The following is a 20,922-nucleotide window of genomic DNA, read 5'->3' as shown; positions in this document are numbered from 1 at the left end:
CATCTTTGACTACTCATTCGTATAAACATTTTTATCATTATTGTCACAATAGTGTTCATTATTCTTGCAACTTTACCATAATACGTTGGCCACTGTTTGCTGCAGCAAGATCTGATTGTGTAGCCTGGACAGAATTCAGTGCAGTAGTTAGCTGATCGGGTCTCAGCTCCTTTCCATAAGTCACTTGACCATTTCCCTGATTTTCTTTAGTTGGTGATCGGCAAGGTGTTCTTAAACTCTGTGGTAGCAATTCTACAAGGTTCGTTGAGTGAGGTTGATAACGGAGAATCAGTACACAGGTAGACACCAAAGTGTACGCTAGTAGAGTACCTAAAAATCCAAGGACAAAGAATATTTTAACTATGTATTTGGTACTATGTACGAGGTGATTATCTCGCTGGAAACGTCAAAGAAGAAGCTGCTGATTGAACATTGTTTCGGCCTAAAGAATGACTGGTAACCGTTCTTATTTTTACACTCTTCAAGGGCAACTTCTCCTTTTTAGTCTCAAGCGAAAAAAGTCGCTTTGTGTTTTAACTATAGTTTAACAAAATATTAACCAGATAACGATAGATACGTCTCGCTATCGTTAGTAACCGATGAAAACAAATATTTCACCTAACTTAAAGAAGACTCAGTACTGAAAGAATTAACTGGATCTGGTTACTTCGAAGAAAATTTTTTAAGATGTGAAGGAAGAAGGAGAGCTGATTTTTCATAGGACTCACCGATGGACATCATCTCTACCAACACCTCTAATTGAATAAACAGCGCAGCCAAGGCTGCACACACACCGGAAGTCAGTGTTGCTATGACTGGAGTACCTGTTGCTGGCCACACTTGGCTCAGAGTCCTAGTGACCATACAAAAATACACCATTAGAAAGTGTAGATCTTACGAAGTGATCATTAATGAAATATACAAAAGGATATTTATGAATTAAATAAAGATGCAAAGTCTTACCGACAACGCTGTCAGATCAAACTTACCTGAATATAAGGCCATCCTGGGCCATAGCATAGACTATCCTAGGCATGGGAAACATGCTACCAAACATGGAGACTGTCAATCCAGCCAATGCACCAACTGCCACGATATATTTGCACTTGTATGCTCCAACTTGACCAAACATCTCCACCAATGCTGAATCTTGATCTACCTCATCGTATGGCACTGAAAAAAGGCAGTAAAACATTTTATCAATTTTCCACCTAGTATCTTCCTTACTTCTTCTTACTTTTTCCCTTCTTCTTTTTTAGCCTGTTTTTCTAAGGACTTTCATCAGCAGACTGTGTTAAGAGAACTGGCAAGTATTCGTGTTCGAAAAACGTAAAGGTTGGTTTTTTAGAAGCATCAATTATGTCCGTTATTTAGAAGCATAACGAACCGTGCCTGTGTGACGAGGGTAAGCGAAGGATCACGTGTCGTTGAAGGGTGGCCAGAGATGCGTGAAGGGAGGTCAAGGATGGCCAAAGGCCTTTTGGTCGATGGATGACAGAGTTGAAGCGAATAATCTGTGGAAATGCCATCACTTGCCTGTTAATAATTAAACTAGCGTCATGAAATAACAACTATTCAGTCCAGAACATCTATGAAGTGTTGTTCTAACTATATTTATTTTGTTGTTTGTTGCAATTAAAGCAAACCTCAAATTGAGATTAGAATAAATTTCAAACTGCTGTGTTAATAATGTTAATGAAACTAAGAGATTGAATTCATAAAATAATTGAATATTTGGTTACTCCTTATGCTGCATTTGTAAATTATTGTTGTCACAATTATATTTCATCTTAGAACTTATATCACCTGTTTAAATGTAAGCACTTAAAGTTTAAATTAAGATGATGTTAACATTCTTGCTTTAGCATATTGCAGGCCATAATATATTTATCCAATTGTTCACATTTTCTATAATTCAAGATACAAAAGAAGAAAGAGATTAATGTTTGTTAAATTTTCCATACGTTCTACAATTAATAAATAAGAAATTTCATTTTTCTTTATTCCCCCTAAAATAGTATTATGCATATTCATTATTGGCAATTATTTTGTCATTTGTTATGAAGACACAGGCTGTATAATTCCAAATATTTCTTCTTTCCACGAAAGGGTGAATTTACATTGAAACTTAATCTTTTCATTAGAACTCTTCTACTCTTCTGTTTTTGTGTTTCCTATGTTTGATCCTGTTTGCAACTGAAAATTGTAGAAATAGTAGAGAGTAGAGGGAATCGGACAAGTACTTACCAATCAGCGTCAACATCATGCTGGTAGTGACATAAGCGGTGAGTATTATGATTAACGAGGCGACTATAGCGAGGGGGATGCTCCTCTTCGGGTTTGTCGCCTCTTCGCCGGTGGTCGCTATAATATCGAAGCCGATGAACGCGTAAAAACACGTCGCTGCACCGGTGAACACCTGCAACAAGTATGTTGCCTATTAATAGAACAGTTAAAGTCAGGAATTCCTGTTCAGGTGTGTGTATGAATGTGTGTGTGTCAACAGCACACGATCGTTTCGTTTCTTCTTTTTGGAATATTTATTGATGGATTTGTTCTAATTTGCAATTCATACTTTCAATATCCGCAAGTCAAGAATTTGTCCATGGAATAAATTTTTAAAGAATTGCATGTATCCTTGGTCTGGAAAATAATTCATAGAACATTTTGAAAGAATGACACATTCTACAATGATGAAAATATTCATAGAATATTCTTGAAGACTTTCATATTCTTTAACTTAGAAGGTTATCCTTAGAATTTTCTTGGTGAAAAGCACACTGCATTCTTTATTTGAGAATTTATTCAGAGAATATTCTACAGAAACTTTATGTCACCGAATAGGACATTTTATCTACAGAATGTTCTGTAACAACAGCATATTTTTCAACGAAGAATTTATCCATAGAATAAATATCCTGGAAGATGATATAAAAATTCTATGTTTTCGAATAGGCGATTTATCCATAGAATTCTCCATCAGAATTTTCTTACTAATATCTTGTCAAACTGAAAATTTATATCCCTCCGTGCAACGTGATGGGAAATTTATCTGAAAAGTTAAAATAAGATACTGATCACATTCTGGCAGAAGCTCGATCGTGAACAAGGGGAAGTAATTGAGGATGAGAAATGTTCTCCAGCCTGTTAGGGTTGGAGTTCGGGTGAGCAGAATGACAAACGAGAAGCTGTGTTCGTTTCATTACTGACCTTAACATATTGCAACTTTTCTGCACAACCGTTTAACCTGCAATTCTCGCTGAAACTTATTTCTTCACAACGAATTGAAATCTAACTCACAATGAAATATCGTTCACAATTTTACAAGGAATTTAAATCTGATTTACAATCCAATATACATAGTATGAATGTACGATAATATGCACAATATATAATAATAATAATAATTTCACTGAAATTTTCCAATTTCGAAAATCATAGGAGTCTTTTGGACAACTCAACGCTTGATGATTAACAAAGAGAAATGATTTTTCCAACAATTTAATATTTAGTAATTAATCTATGAGAGAATTATTTAGGAATAAAATAACTATGCGATTGAAATAACCAGATAGTGGAATGAATAAATCAGTGGAACAATGGCAAAGGATATTTCGTTACTTGGGAGGAGTAGTTCCCTAGGACGGGAAGGATAGAAATCGGCAAATTAAGTTGCTACCTTAATAAAAACGTTCTTTGAGAGCTGAAGAGTCTCCCAGGCCTCCTTTCAACGCGAATACTCCGTAGCCCATTAAATTTTTCAAGGTCCCCTAATGTCGTTATGAATTCTGATGTCGGCAGCTTCAACGAAACTGAATAAAATTGAAAACTTAATTCAATCTCGTAGGAAACGAAACCTGAGTATTACGACCATCTTTATTTCATAAAAGTGATGAATCATAAACTGGAATAATGTTACAGCCTTAGATACTAGATTGAATGCGAAGAAAGGCTACCGCTATCGATCGAATTATTCTGAAAATACTAGGGATCTCTTCTAGAATTCTAGAAATTATACTTAACGCTCCGTCTGTAACCTTATCTTTACTTCACTCTTTACATCACGTCGTCTGCACAGTGCAGTCGTTTAAGTCCATAAAATTTCTTTTATAGGTATCTTTTAAAATCCGAATCCCAAAATTCTTGAATATTCTTCCAAATTTGTAGAATATCATGTAGTAGTATTTTTTTGCTACATGTTATTTTAATCTTTTTAACGGAGGAAAGACTGAAACAAGAGGAGAACGATCCAGTGTGTAGATGTTGGAGCGAAAAATGAATATGAAGATGGATTAACAAAGATTTCTCGCTAGTTCCTTAAAAGAGAATGAAAACGGAATAGAAATAGATCAAAATCCAATTCAGAGGAACTAAATCTGAAGACGAAATACCACGATCAACTGGATCACTGTGAAAATCCACAGAATGCTAAAAATCGGATTTAAAAACGAAATCCCTAGGAATTGATCGAAATTATATTTTATGGGGATTTCTTTACTCCGATAGGACGGGAAGAATAGAAGGGGAATAGAAGTAGATTGGAATGTAATTCAGAGCAACTAGATTGAGAGCAACTAGCTTTTCCCTATTAACCGAATCGCCATGAAAATCCCTAGAATACTGGGGATTCCTAAAAACTGATCGGAATTTTATTTTCTACGATCATTTCGCGTGTTTCTTCGACCCAAACGATCGAATGAAATAAAAAGCAGTAAAAGATAGGAGGGAAACTAGTTTAGACGGACAGGTTTATTCGTTCAAAGTGTTCATCGAGGAAGGAACTTGGCAAGTTGAAATGTTAACAGGTTCTATAGGATGACTTCTTTTCTTGGAAGAGAAAAATCTCGTGAATGTTTGAGAATACACGCTTGACCCTGTAGTATTTCGCCTCCGCAGTTCTCTCACGCCCCCATATTCCAAGCACCGCCCACGTAAAGCCTCGAGTGGAAATCCTCCAAGCAGAGAATGCATTTCCTCGTTAAAAAAACACAGACATCTGAATTTAAACGGGCGTAACCCCCCTCCCCCTCCAACCATTCGCCCTGTAGCCTTCGTCCTTTTTTCTTACGCTTCGTTTTATTTCTGAAATTTATTACGTGCTTTTTGCGTGGAGCTAAACGAGCAAATTTGTAGGTTATGTTGGAAGCAAATGTTACCACGATGAAATACATGGCCGTACAAGAGAACGTTAACGAACAAAATGGCTCGCTTTTAGCGGGGTAAATTGGCAGATATAGGGATGTAAAACCAAAGCCCCTCAAGGCCCGAAACAACAAAGGAGGAATCACTAAAGGAAGTAATAGAGTAAATTCTACGTAATAATTATACTCTATTAAATTAGCAGAGAATGTTACATCAAATTGTATAAAAATATATTTTTTGATGTTATCAGTTTTAAATAGAGTAGACGACATTGCTTTATTGTAAAAAATATCTTTATTACAAAAAAATACCAACCACGAAGATATATTCTCATCAAGCAGCTAGAGAACAAAGTAATTAAGCGAAACAAGAGATCAGAATACTAAGCTAAAGGCAAAGAGGTAGCCACTTCCAAAAACTTAATATTCCTAAAGAAGACTTTAATCTTGACACGAATATAACATTTTAATCAGAAAAATGACTGTAAATTAAGATTTGTAATTTTTAGTAATGTCTGTTAGCCATCATGGATACGTCAAAATCGAATAGACTTGCGGGCAACTCGTTCGAGGATTTCATTAGTTTTAAAAGCAAGCGTCAACTGCAATCTGACTATTGAAGGGTGAGCATATTAATTTCACAATTCGTTCAATATACAAAATGATAAGACAAATACCAACAACTATCTATTTATATATTATCGTTCAATTTCCAATTGAATCCTCACAAAAGGTAGATTTTCATTTGATAAATAATAAATAAATTATTGTTAACATTGTTAAAACGATCTTTATTTCAATAAGAAACTCAATTCTTATTCACAATTAAAACGTTACTTTGACTTTCTAGTTATCATTTAATAGGGAAATAAAATTTTCCCTAACGCTGAATGGAAGAGTTTCAAAGTACCTTTGGGTCGTTAAAGAATCGCGATTCGTCCGTATTCTTATTATTCCGAATTAATGACGGCGCTTCGGATGGCCATTGACCTACAACGCACCTCTTTATCCCCAGCTGTATATCCAAGAGGCCTTAACAGGCATGGAAATTACAACAAGAAACAACTACAGAATTCCTGCATCACTGTTCGATGGACATTACGGAATATAATCAATCGAAATTGCTCGACGGTCGATAGTCACTCCTTACAAAGGAGTAGTTTCAGAGGTGTGATCAAAGAGAGAGGAGGTAGTTAACGCATGCATTAATATTAATCGAGAGGTTGACACAAGCAGTCTGCCGTGACCTCTCGAGCAATTTCCGGCGTGGGGGTGAGAAATAGGAAGGGACGAGGTCGCTAAAGATTTGAAAAGCCACCCCCAGAAAACCCACGCATATTCCTAAGGTCAGATAGAATGCACGTATTAACCGTTTCTGGAACGTTGATTTCTCCAGGCATTTGAGAATTTGGCGAATTTCCATGGAAAGGCGAGGAGGAAGCATGATTTTGAATAGGTTAGGAATAATTTAGGGAAACGAATTAGCGTGTACATACCGTTGGCTCTTTCATTTCTAGGGGATTAATATCCGAAGGCATCGAAGAAACTGGAATCTACAAGATTTTTATTGAAACTCGAGGAAAAGTTTAATTTTGTATGCGTTAGGAATAATTCGGAAAATCGAATATATATGTACGTATATTAGTTTCTTTCTCTAGTTTGAGAATCTCGAGGATTTTCATTGAAAAAAAGAAAAGAAAGTTTTTTATAGATTAGCAACGGTTAAAAAAGCCTCATACATTTGAAAGATCTCTAAAGACAATCAAGGATCTAGGGAATTTTTGTCGAAAATTAGCAAAGAAGATTAATTTTCTCTTAAAAGTTAACTTCCTTAATTCATCTTCCTGATTTTAATTTCTCTAATTAAATATCAATATGTATTCTTTTATATTTGTTTATGGTTCTAAGTACTATAAGACTGTTATAGGTTATGTTTATTATAAAATCCTTCATATAAGTTAATACCTTTGCTGCCAGTAACGCATACGGCTTTGTGCTTGAAAGAACAATATTGCGCCATAGTGATAGGTATTATTGTTATTATTATCATTACACAATGAACGCCCTTTATCTGGAAGATATTTCTCACAGTATGAAGTTTTGTCGAAAATAACTTGATGGCGCGTCGTTTGCGTCATTAGACGTACCGTAGAAAATCCCTATGATGCACAGGTCACGTCACTCAACACCTAACAGAAAATACCCATGACGCATACGTTGCGTTAGCAGGCGAAAGTGTTAATTTAACAAAGCCAAGCAATATTAATAACATCGACGATATTTAACGATATTTAACAGAATGGAATGAAGGCTCGTTCGGATCTCCTCGAAAAAACGTAAAAAGAGAACAGAATTATAGCGGATAACCTACGTTCGTTTTATCCGTAAAATTTATTTTCAACCAGCACGGATGGATATTCAGCAAAGTTAACTTCACTTTCGTCAGGTTTTCGAAATTTTATACAAACAAGTTTTAACTTCGAATATTTATCGAAGAAATGGTAGAATCAGGTCAATGAAAGGTTGCTTTCTCGGTAGGGGCGAATAACGAAGTGGTATGGGGTGGTTTTTCCAAGGCACGAACAGGCTTTTCAGGGGAAAGTAACGCAAGTTGGAAACGTGACGATGAAAAATTCACGTTTTCAAGGGGACACACACGGTCTCGGCGACGGAAATATTCATCGTGGATCGCCGATAAACACGCGATGGGGGTTGCTGAGGGGGTTGAAAAGGGAAAGTATCGCGTGCATAAATGCCAGAATACGAATAGGCAAACTTTTTTCTCTTTTTAATTAATAATTCACGACCGTCGACACTTTGGATCGCTGACGACCAACGTTAAATACATAACGTTTGGCTGAACTTCGTTTTGAGATACGCAAATTTGTAATATTTTTTTTTTTTTTATTACATATGGATAATTTTCGACAAGTAGAATGCAAAAAGACTACTTTCAAGGCTTGAAGATCATTATCTTAAAAATAATGCATGTACTATAGCTTACTGTACTGTATATTACACTTTATGTGAAATTAGTATTTCTAGATACTATTCGTAAAAAGTAATATCATATGTCATGAAAGGAAATGATAAATTCTGTATGCCAGGTGACGCAGTTGAATCTAATTTTTATTTTAAAACAGTGTAAAAGGGAGGGCAAGCAGAATGTTAGAAAATCGCCATTTTTCACATCGCCTGGAATTGAAAAATTCATGCACAACCTTAAGAGTGTGTCTCCCCAAGGAAGAAGAAACGTTCTTACCGTTTCCCTGAGAAACGATGGATAAGTTGTTAAAAATTAAATTCAAATATGCGAATATGACAGTAATCGTACTTACCTAAGCGTTATATTTCATCTTGTTCATTTTCAGATATTGAACGATTTTCAAAAAGATGAACGAGGAGAGTCAGTTGATAAATCGACTAAAGTTATCGATGATAAAATGACTAAAGTTTTGAATCGACCAAAACCCAAGTACATTCTTGCGAACACATGTGGATGCAAAGTCGTTGTTCACGTTGTTGGTTGCTGTTCGCGTGTAACAACGATATTACGGTATTTTGGATTCGCAATTTGCAATTGATTTAGTTGTCAATTTTCCCATTCTAACTACTTTCAAGACGGTTTAGTATCTTAAACAAAAGGACAAAATATAACGCTTAGGTGAGCTCCATCACTATCATATCCACGTGTTTCGATTCATTTTTCACAACTTTCTCATCGTTTCTTCAGAAAGCGACATCTTTTGTTCCTTGGGAGACAGCTTTGAAGATACTGCATGAATTTCTCAACCACAGTTGGCCATTTTTTAACATTTTTCTTTAATGGAAACGTTTCATTGAGAAACACGAAGATAGAAAAACCTGAAAATGATAAAATGCGGGCGTTGTCAATTCTCTTCTTTTCAACGAGATGAATATTCCAATATTTACCCGTTTCAACACCTCCGACGTCCTTTGAATAAACGTTTCGCGAATCCTTCGGGATGAAGAAACTCCGGTGCACCCATGGGATATTTAATATCATGAATATTTTTTTTTTTTTCGCTCCGTGCAAAAATGCTACTCTGCATGCCACATACTTGAGCAGCCATGCGTGTAAAATAATCGAATGAAATTTTTCTAAAGTTTGCTCTTGAAAATTGCAGGAAATTTGAGTGGAAGAATAGTTGTCGAGTGGTTTGAAGAGAATGAAGTGGTTTAAGCGTGACTCATTTCTATGAGGAAATACATTATATTAAAGGAGTTATTTTCTGTGAGGTGTAATAATATTTATATATCTATTTGTAAATTGATCGTCTTATTAGATTAAATATATTATTTAATTAAAATCCTATTGGTTAAGAGGAATTGATTATAGATAGCATAAAATAAAACTAATAAATACTAGAAATTGTATAAAACAAATTAAGTAACGCAAGATGAAGATTGACAAAATTCGAGATTTTACTGGCTAAGGGGAATTGATTGTAAATAACATAAAGAAAAATGAAATAGTAATTATATTATAAATCGAGATGCGATAAAAAATACTATAAATTCTGTGCAACAGATTAATTAACGTCACGTAAGATGAATATTTAAAGAAATCTCTAATTCGATAGATTTCTCGCCTGGCAAACGAGAGGATTACTGATGATTTTCAAGAAACGACTACTTAACGAACAATATCCAGCTGAAACCTAAATAATGCATCCCCCTTGCTAAATCCAATTCCATCCGTACGGGTCACACGGTTCCCGGCTAGCGTGGATTCCCCGCGAGCCGTGAATCCGAATTCCCTTTCTCCGTTTGTCCACCTGATGCACTGTACGGTTTCACCGGTTTCGTTGAAACCCTTTCGACGCAACAAGTTTGCCATTGTTCCGTGAACCACGAGTGAAAAGCTACCGGAAATGGACCAGCAACTTTGCTTCCTTTCAAACACCTCGCGCTTTCCCACACTTTTTCTTTTGTTCCTCGCTGAGACGAGGTGCTGAAGCTATTCAATTTGACGACAGAATCGCGTAGATTTCTCGATATTTAACACTAACTTCACCGGATCATATGGCCGGTTTCAAAATTTGATTGAAAATTGTACGTGCATTGTTATATCTCTAACTTTGTTATCGTTATATCTCAATAATTAAAGAGTCTTAAACAATATTCCATAAAATGATCGAACATTATATGCAACTTTAACGGCAGGCGGAATGTTAGTAAAATAGACAATATAATAGCGTTCTATATGTCATTCAGAAAATTCCACGAAATTAATTGTTCGAAGCATGTGTAGATTTCTTTTTATATAAAAATTTGCAAAATGCGTAGCGAATATCAGCGAGCAAATAAAGTTGTAGTTTGTCTTCATATTGTATTACATATAGTTGATCGCATACTACGATAGATTTACTTTGTAAATAAAAATAATTGAATACAAATTCGTAGTTGCTGTCTGTATCATGAATCGTTGTATCTTCACTTTATAAGTTACAATAAAACAAATTAAAAGTACTGAAGTTCCTTTTGAAAACGAAATTTAATAATTAAAGTCGGATATTAAATAGAACATATAGTGACTCGTAAAATTACATATTTGAATATTTATTATAAAAGACTTAGATGTATGTATATTGTATGTGTTATGTAAAACATTTCGAAATTAACATGTAACATAAAACATTTTAATTATGTATGTATATTCTATATGTTATAAAAATAGTTTGAAATTTCATTACTACGATAAGATATGATTGTTATAATTATACATATTGGTCAAATTTCAAAACAATCTGAAATTATAGTTTTTATATACATTTTCAAATTAATTTCAAATTTGACCAATATGATGATGATAGCGAAGTCACTGTTACTAATACATATTCAAAATATTTCATATAAGACACATGATATATTCATAAAATATTAATACAAGTATTCAAATATTTTCGAGAACAAATGTAGTAGCCCTTAAAATGTTTAGCACGTAATACGATTGATTTTTATGAAAATTCATATTCTAAACGAATATTTTCAAAATATTTCAAACCTTAATAATAACTACCAAAAATTAATTGGAAAATAGGTTTTAAAATCAGAAGAGCATAGCAACTTACTATGATTTGAAAATTATAATAACCTTCAAAAAATGTGACGAAAATTTCAACCAATAGAAAGCAAGTATCATAGGAAGCTAGCATTCTCATTGGAAGAAAATATTTCGACATAATATGCACACGTATATCTCGCGTGTCAAGATTGTTATTGTCTAACTTTGTGCAAATTTTTATATTATCTGATTAATCAATATCTCAATTTTTGTTAATGTAAAAATTTACATAAAGTAAAGTATCTTTGTAATAATTGACATAAATTTACAGTAGTTTACATAAAGTTGAAGTTAAAGACCGGCCCTGGTATGATTAGTGTTCAAATATTCGTACTTTTCGATATTTAAAATTCGTAGCGCGAATTTTTGGAAATCGAATATATATATTGACTTTTTCATTTGTGGAAGATTAATTTCTGATAGCATTCCAGGGTATAGAGGATTTTAATTGAAATGTGTGCAGACGTTTGATTTTGTATAGGTTAGGAGTAATTTAAGAAATTGAATATATACTTTTTTATTTATGGAAGATTAATCTCTGAAGGTATTCAAACATTTAGAGAAGATGCTTCCATACTTTTTTCTGATTGACTTAATTGGTGGGTGAAGCTAATAGGAGTTAGGTCTGAATGAATTTCTGTCGAATTAGGTTAAATTAGCTTTGTAGATTAGGTTAGTACTATGTGCAGGAACTGGTTTAGGTTTGGTACAATCCACATTAAGTTTGACTTGATTTATCATTAGATTTGCATGAAAATTGGACTTTTGTGTTGAAATTTTAAATTAACTAAAATTGTGATTAGCTTTAGATTGGATTTGATTTTGGCTTGTATTAAGTTTGCATCATCTTTAAATAAAGCCCTAGTTCCAGTTAAATTTGACATAGCAAAGACTGTGATTAGGTTTATTGAGGTTTGACCAAGCATGCATCAAGTTTAACTTAAATTGAAATTAGTTTTTAGTACAATTTTACTTAGATTTTGATTCAATTCGGCTAAGATTCTTTATAGTATCATATATAGTAAGCTCAAAGAAGTTTATATTTACCTTGTCTTTCATGCATTACATTTGATAAAATTAAAAGCCGAATAGCTCTTAAATTATCAATTTTCTAACACAAATGTCTTAATACCTTTCTGTATAAAATACAAAATCTAGAGTTCTATTTAAAAAAAAGTACCTATGACCTTAAAATCTCCTCAACAAAATGATCAATGATGATGAACAAAATCTACTCCTTGTAATAATTTAACTTTGTCCTGGAAAAGTTTTTCGTACAATCGCAAGTACCACAGGTATTTAGTTGATCTCGTTTAACCGAGACACCCTTGTATATTCATTTAAAAATACTTACACCACTCCAGTCATACGGAAAGAAGCCGTCGTGCTCGTTCCAGTTATCGGTATCCACGTAGTACATCCCCGCCGTCATAATGAACACCCAAACGGCGAGATTGATGGCGTTTAACACGTTATTGAACACCAATGATTTCTTCACGCCTGCGGCCATTAGCAGCATCATCAATAGGGTGATGACGAACGCGAGGAAATCGGGCGGTCGACCTTCAACAAATCAAAATTATCTCATTCGTCGTCGTTTATATTCTTTTCACATTGAATCATCGAACGAATTTTCCTCAAAAATAATTCGTTGCATATATACGTAAACCATAAAGATCATTGTTATAAATTAATTAATGTTAAAATTGGAAAGTCCGTGGTATCGAAATGAAATGTTTGTTAATTTTTTTGCATCTTTATTAAGATTGGAATATATGCGATTGAAAAGTGTCATGCTAATTAACGGAACCCAATTTGTGCCATCGACTAACGAGACCAGGGATATCGGACTTAGTGGAACGTTTCCGGTTCACCTCGTTTCTGTAACCATTCTCGATAGCTGGAAATCTCACCCCTTCTGACTTTTTGAGAGTCGATTGCTTTCAATTTGAACCATTCCTATACACAACCACGATACTTTCCATACTTTACGAAATATTAGATAGATACTCCATAGAGTGTCGTAAAAATAGTAATAAACATGGTATGATGGATTAGACGATGATTCTATGTGAGAAAATAAATGGGAAATGTTGAGTACAATTTTGTCACAGGACGCTTTGTTTCTGAGAGAATGAAATTTGAAAATTGATCAGGAAAGATACAGCTTATGCGCAATTTTGTATCTCTGTCTCGAGTTCTGGACTGCGAATTTTGATTTTTGTTCCTAGTTCTCATTCGATTGGAAAAATCCTTTCAGGTAGCATCACATTCTCACCGATTCTACCATGATTATTGAGACACCCTGTACAATATGATACAATAATATCTAAACAATTTTTCAATTTTTACGATTTTAAAAAGATATTCTGTTAGAAGGGATCTTGGAATCTAAATAGTTGGACATCATGATACATAATACTAAATGTAACAACTTGTTTCTCAAGAAGTCCCTAAATCTGAAGAAGTCCCTAGAATCTAATTTATACGAAGGGTTATCATAATAACAGAAACAACGGCAATAATCTTCGAAGGATTCTTCAACGATTTAACAATATAAAAATAGAGTAGAAGAATCGCGACAGAAACATAATTTTCGACAGAACGAAACGAGGCAAAGTCGCTGCATTGATGGAAACGCGTCGAAGGAATCTCAATTTCCGTCGTGGCGGCGTTAATATCGAATTGTTTCCTTTACGTGTTCCCTCATCGTCAGGATTTCTGTAGAAAATCAATTTCTGCATTTCAATCGTCCAGTATCTTCATCCCCTGTAGCGGTTGACCGTCTTCATCGCTTGATCGTTGTTTCATTTATTTCACCAGCCCCTTTTCCTCCCCCCACCCTTACATCCACACCACTATTGTCGATTTTGCATCCATTCGTTGGATATGAATTTTACTGTGCTCTATTTCTCGTCCATTTTCCACCGAGACATTAACTTCGATTCGCTATATTCTTTTTCCAGTTCCTTTTTCAATTATTGAATTTTTATCCTATTTCTTCTCTTTATCTTCTCCCGCTTATTTTTCTTTTTTCAGAAAAATATAACGAGGTTTCTAACAAATGAAATTCTCTGTCAGAACACTATCGAAATTAATCGTTCATTTAATTCCAACTTACGAGGAACGGTAGTGAACTGTCTTGCACCACTATGATTCTCAACCCCTTAAATAATTATCCAAAAGATCTTTGCTATTATCCAAAATTAATATATTCTAATAATTATCTAAAAGCTGATTGGTATTAGACTTGGTGTCCAATATCGAAAACCATATACTTTTCACTATACACATACCCTATAGAAACCAGAAAAAGAATTGTGGAAAAGCTATCAAGTTACTCGAGCCACCGAGACGTGAAAGAAAAAAATAAAGAAAATCGATGTGTATGATGGAGAAGCGAAAATGTCAAAGTTAAAGAAAGGACGTCGATCATCTTGGGCGAACAATGATAATGGCAACGCCTGGCAGAGCTTAGGAACTTCGTCCTGCGGAACTGGAAGTCTGTTTGATCGAACAATATATCGTCGAATGGCGCATTGGTCCGCTTGATAGAACAAAGAAGACAATTCTCAGCGGGAATCTCCTAGGTTCCAATCGAATCGATCATCAGTGTGCTCCATTGTGCTCGTTCGAGGAACTGAAGACTCGGTAATGTGAAAGTTTTCGGCATTATTGCAAACATGGATTAAATCTAACATCGATGGGGTTTGAATTGAACCTGTGGTATTTTGGAGGTTAGGAATTGTACATTTTACGAATTCATCGAGAATCTATTTCATAATCTGAATTTTACCAATATTGTTATTCAGTAACATTAAGGATTTATTTCTCCATCTGAAACAACGACTACAGTTCTATTTTATACCTAACCCCTTTAGGGATGAATTTATTAAGAGTAAGATTAAGGTTAATAAAGTATATGTTTATTAAGTATTGAAATAAACCATTTTTATCCTATTTCATGGCTAAATTTTTCGGAAGCTAATTTACCAAGGTTAGAGGAATATGGAAAGAAAATATGTTTAAAAAGGAAGATTAATATAACCTAATTTGAATAAAGAAAAATGTTCAAAATAGGAGATTAATAATAATTAATATAGCTTAAGCTATCGTCAATCGTCGATCAAAATTCCTTTAATCACCGATCAAACAGATTCTCCATTTTCTACTGAAATATTGAACAAATGAAACCTAACATCAAAAACGAATGAAAAGAAAAATGTGAGAAATCAGGGAAAACTACAAAAGCCCTTCTTCATCCTAGTATACCTTAGTTCACGTTATCCTGCCTCTCTTTAAGGCTTGTCCTCATGAATATTAAGTTCGAATAGCGTGTACGTGTTGGATACGTGAATCACGGATCACCCAGTGTATCCTTCGCTGCGAAACGAGGGGAAAAAGCGGCGAAGGGTCGCCCAGAGGAAGAAGGGAACCCGGGGATAACAAAAAGGGGTGCGAGAGGGGCGCTTGCGCGGATCAAGTCTAGCACCTGTGGACCTCATCGATCCGAAACGAAGCCGAGCACTTCGATGCTCTTTAACCTGCCCACCTGAACCCACTTTCTCCATTCTTATTCTCTTCATCCGGCGGATGTCGGATTCTTCGTCTTCTCCCTTATTGTAAATCGATCCTTTGATCTCTTCCTAACCTCTAACACTGCAGTTGGCAGATCTGATTTCTAAACTCAATTTATTCCTTTGGATAAAATTCTGTGGGGAACCTTGAGATATGGCTGCTTATAATTAAGTTAGGGTTATTTTTCTTCGAGAATAAATTGAATTTGAATAGGTTGAATATACACTGTCACTCATAAATATATCAGGATATTTCATCTGTAAAAACAGTATGTGCATTTTATCGGGGTATACAAATTTCATGACAAATTATAGCAGTATTACAGTTCGTATCGAGTTACTAGAATCTAATGTAACTATTAAAAATGTAACAATGTACGTACTACTACATACATATATTTGCTGTTTAAATATCATTGTTGTATTAACATCGAAAGTCCTTTCTATCAACTTCGAAGAACACTCTAAAGCGATTTTAAGTCCAAATTGAATGCTGTTAACAATAGGTTAGCTTTTATTTCGACTTGTTGCAGAGTAAACCTTATTTGAATAACCTGAGACTTCAAAGGATTTTGGTAACATTTGGAATTTATTAATACTAAAAGAATTGTCATTCTAAGGTCATTCTAAGATCATTCTAAGTGCAAAGCCTTATTAAATATAGATTATATTCTATTTCAACTTGTTACAGAATAAATCTTCTTCAAATTAACTTTAAATTATCTATAGAGCACCCGGTAGATTTTAGAAAAAAAGAAAAACGAAGAAAATAAGTTGGCACTTCTTCCTTTGTTCTCCGATGAGACTTCTAAGTACGACCCAGCTGCAAAGTATCTAGGAAGCGAAGTATACGTGGTGCATTCGAATAATGGCGGACGCACGCTTCGTTGAAAAAGCTGGCTGAACCGTTACCATCTGCTGGGACGATGAAATGGCAAAGGTGAAGACGTTAAGGAAATTCATTCAAGGATCATCGTGCAGGGACCCTTCATCAGCCAGCTGGAAATATACACAAAATGTCCCTTTTCCACGTTCTCACTAGATTTTTCAATGCTTTGGTTAAAGCAATCCTTGGCGAACAGAGACACTTCTAGATATTTCACGTGGAAGTTTGTCAGATAGTTCAGATATTATTATTGCTTCAAACAAACATAACTTAAAAGATGAAACAACATAATAATAGTTAATATTTGACATGTTTAAGTATATTTGAAGATTTGCAAAGAAAATTGGGTGGAAAATCATGGAAAAATGCTTTTTGATCGAACATAAACTTAAAGTTGAACTCTAAGTAAACACTTGACTGGATTGGCGATATTCTACTATACATAGCCATAAAGATTATGGGAAATAAACTGATTGCAATTAATGAAAAATTGTGAGTTATCCTTATTTTGAAATACTTCTTGGTGAAAATAAACAAATCTGAATACTTTGAGGTTATATAGATTAAGTTTACATAATTCTAATTTCCCATAAACCTAGATTTATCACTATTACAGATAACCTAACTTTGCTTTTCTACCAAGTTTTCCAATAGTCTCATGACATAACCATTGAAACTATCGTATGTCAACGTAAAGTGTAGTCAAAAATTTGCAACGACATTAAAATTTTGCTAAGAACTGTATCTCTTGGACGATGAAACCGACCCTTGACGATTAAAAAGCGGGAAAACGTGCCTTATCGGCAAATCGCAGGTCTTCGTGACTCGTTAAGCTTTTTTGCGTTGAAACGATTCAAGGCAGGAAACAAAGAAGAGTTTTATTGTTTGCCAGGAAATATTCCTTTGGCCTCGTGCACTCGAGAGCCCTAACTTGATAATCGTCGAGCTAACGAAGTATCAATTTTTAGGTTATTTTTATACACAGAACGGTTTATTGTCCACCATGTTTGAATAACCCGAACCTATTGAAGAAAATTCCCTAGCTAAAAAATAGATACGATATTACTAGTCTTTATTAAAGAAACACAGTTTGAGTATTATTACATTATTATAATTTAGGAAGTATAAAGTATCCAAGAATATTATATATCAGATATTTTATATCAGGATTTAAGAGAATATAAGATTTTTATTAAGCTTCTAAATTAAAATTCAAAGGAAACTTTACAATTAAATTACGAATACAATAAAGTTGTTTTCCACGTAAAAAGCATAGTTCATAAAATCTCAAACATTCTTCTCCATATTTTACTAGAGAAAGATCCACAGTTATAATTATCAAATAACTAAACTTTGTTAAATAGACATAGTTTAATTTACGTAAATAAATTTTGATGAACAAATAACTTCTCTTATTAAACCGTCATGAACGAGTGAAAAATTATGAGATATTAAATGGGAACACTTCGTATATCAAATGTACTGATAAACCTGCCATTATTAATCGTTACTTATTGCATTCCGGTATACTTAATTTATTATAAATAATGGAAATGTCCGACTAATTTATGCGCAAACCTTTTCCCATTTCCTTTCATTTCCCCTTCTCTCTTTTTACATTTCATATTTTCACCGCGTCCGGTTTCTAATTTCCGGTCTTTATATCGTTGTTTCTATGGTTATGTTGTTTCAGACTAAAACATCGTTAACGAAGATCAAACTGCGACGTTCGATTAGCTCAATCACCATGCCGATGTCTCCCATTGTTTCTTCTACCACGAGTTTTCCTGAAAACGATCCGATAAAAGGGAAATTCCAATATTTCTCTTGTCTTTTCTCAGATAGAGAAATTTCCTATTTTATTTGTCTCACGAACAACTAACCTGTGATCAACGATAGCTGAATGATGGTAATTCTTCGATCTTTTAGGTTATATTTTATATTACATATTTATATATATGTCGGAGATGAAAGAATACTGGAACCTTCCCTTCGGAACTTTGGGAAGACCCCTAGTGTTGTAATTTAGATTTCACCATAGCCGAATTAAGAAACTGTTGTCATTCGATTCGACTGTACTTATTTGAGATTTATGATAGTGAGCTCGGGCTCGAGGCGACAACCAGTCGCCGAACGTAGTCGCGGTCAAGGGATGAACGTTTTGTCTAACGAAGGCATGAAGTAACTCTATAGCTCTCCTTAAAAGAAATACTTAGGACGGGGCACGACGGTAAGCATTTCAACGATTTCTGTCCCGTGGCTCGCCACACGCAGACTCTATTCTTTGAGTAAGATGGTTACCAGATGTCGACGCGTCTCCACAGTACATGTTCAGCTAGCCCGAGGACCTGCTATAAATCTTAAGATCTGTTTAACTAAAGTCCTTCAAACCGACAAACAGTCCTCGTCCCAACTACAAGAAAATAGGAGAAATCTATTTTCCTCACCAACGACGCTTCCTCTTCTCGAACTTTCTCTTAAGGGCGGCTAGCACCCTTCCCTAACCACCAACATGGAAATTGACCAATTAACAGTAACGCCAATTTCCCTCACTTTCCGAATGAAGGCTTCTCTCCACGAATCCGATGATTTCGTGCCCTTGGGCACACCCGTCATAGTTTTCCTCGACAGCGTTACCGTGATGGAGAACCACTCTCCGGTACGATCTCAAAGACGATTCAAGTAACTCTCAGATACGTAGTGATTGCCTCGTGCATTAACATTGAGTACAACTTAGACGCTGAAGAAAAGTAGAGTTCGTCATCCCCTTGACCGCGGATTCGTTAGTGAGCCTAGAATCATTGTCATTGGCTTCTCGAGTATCTAATTATCGCGATTACTTGTCCAATTCCATCATAGTCATATTTGCACTAGTAAGTATCTCCTCTATTGCATAATGATCACGTCTAGCGCCAATAGGGATTCGTTTCACGCCCTCAACCCTAACTCAAATCTTAACGTCCACCCGACATCAGAAGTGGGATCAGTGCCGATTATAACAGTGCTAGAACTTACGATCATCGTGCGCAAGTCGCAAGTCGCGCGCAATTCAGTCGCTAGTGCGAATCGAGTGTGAAACCTAACAATTATCGCTACCACGTTTTAACTCTTAAAATCGCGTGCTCCGACTCCGCTGCATGGGGCGCAGCTGCCAACCTGATTATGGAAGGAAACTATAATTTCAATAACGGGTGGCGAGTCGACTTCTACGTACTGGAAGCACCAACGGATAGATCAAGTCATCTGGGTGAGTCGTTTCCATTTTACTCCGATTCGGGAGCCGAGCGTTCACTAATTAAAGAGTCCGCGGCCTCGAGATTTTCTGGCAAAGGAATGACTGACATATTAGTAATGCGAGGAGTAGGGAATACCTGTATTAAACATACGCCTCCCATTTGTTCATCGTGTGTATTAATGATTTTTACATCGAAGATAATTTCTCATGTCCTTGCTGATAGTTATTTGAAATATGATGTCACGATTAGTTGCGGAACTCTAAGTCTGGTTTTCGACGTAACATTAAACAAAATAGCCTCGCTATGTGTAAAACAAAAATGATTGATGGCTGTAATGAAACCACTGCAAACGAGATCGTCGTTAATGAAGTTGACGCTGATGTACATGGTAATAATAAAAGTCGATCAATTTCTCTTCTCGACAAATTCAAAGATTCATTCGTTACGGGTTTCCTACGTATTCGCGTAAATGTAGGCCGGTTAGAAATACGATTAATTGATCCTAACACCACCGTAGGAGGAAGTCCTTATAGACTTAGCGAGGAGGAGCGGAGAGCGGTACGTGAGAAAACAAGCGTTCTAATTAAAGCAAAGATTATAAGGCCTAGTAATTCGCCATTAGCGAGCCGTAACTCGTGAAGAAAAAAAAACGGCTCAGATAGATTACGAGTGGATCCCCGAGATCTAAATCAAAGTATCGTCGCGGATCGGTACCCTTTACTCCTTATTGCGGATCAAGTCGCGAGATTGCAAGAGGCGAGATATTTTATTAGCCTGGATATGGCCAGCGGGTTTCACCAAATTTTTATTTATCCTAATCCAACGGAGTTTACAGCGTTCGTTATCCCGACAGACAATACGAGTAGATAACGATGCCGTTTGGACTGAAAAAATGCGCCGTCCGTCTTTTGGAGGGTCATTCGCAAGGCCTTAGGTGATCTCGCTCATTCGTACGTTGTTATTTATTTCAATGACGTCCTAATTATTGCCAACT

At 35.3% G+C, this 20,922-nt stretch overlaps 1 protein-coding gene and 2 long non-coding RNA genes across 7 annotated transcripts in view; 1 reads left to right on the top strand and 2 right to left on the bottom strand.

The window, feature by feature from the left end:
- Positions 1–20,922, bottom strand: part of LOC100645900 (probable cationic amino acid transporter) — a 72,739-nt gene that overhangs the window by 7,876 nt on the left and 43,941 nt on the right. For all 3 annotated transcript variants that reach the window (XM_048413240.1, XM_020868082.2, XM_012319598.2), the window contains 5 exons: positions 12,584–12,792; positions 2,248–2,419; positions 990–1,173; positions 729–853; positions 77–330 (listed from right to left, as the gene is read on the bottom strand). In XM_048413240.1, the coding sequence (XP_048269197.1) occupies positions 77–330; positions 729–853; positions 990–1,173; positions 2,248–2,419; positions 12,584–12,792 (944 nt within the window). The remainder of the gene's footprint in view (positions 1–76; positions 331–728; positions 854–989; positions 1,174–2,247; positions 2,420–12,583; positions 12,793–20,922) is intronic.
- Positions 4,669–10,634, top strand: LOC125386536. 3 transcript variants are annotated; one of them, XR_007226777.1, is made up of 5 exons: positions 4,669–4,846; positions 5,134–5,543; positions 5,651–5,764; positions 5,992–6,773; positions 8,285–10,634. It is a non-coding gene; the product is annotated as an uncharacterized LOC125386536 (long non-coding RNA). The 3 variants fall into 3 exon arrangements; XR_007226776.1 differs by having other exon boundaries at positions 5,134–5,764; positions 5,992–6,597; positions 6,659–6,773; XR_007226778.1 differs by having other exon boundaries at positions 5,134–5,764; positions 8,285–8,805; positions 8,875–10,634.
- LOC125386535 lies at positions 17,948–18,654 on the bottom strand. Its single transcript, XR_007226775.1, has 2 exons — positions 18,576–18,654; positions 17,948–18,479 (listed from the first exon to the last, which is right to left on the bottom strand). It is a non-coding gene; the product is annotated as an uncharacterized LOC125386535 (long non-coding RNA).

The sequence above is a fragment of the Bombus terrestris genome, chromosome 16 (assembly GCF_910591885.1).
Source record: "Bombus terrestris chromosome 16, iyBomTerr1.2, whole genome shotgun sequence".
Classification (NCBI taxonomy): Eukaryota; Metazoa; Arthropoda; class Insecta; order Hymenoptera; family Apidae; genus Bombus; species Bombus terrestris.
Note: the sequence above shows the minus strand (reverse complement) of the source record. Positions and strands in the feature narration are given on the sequence as shown.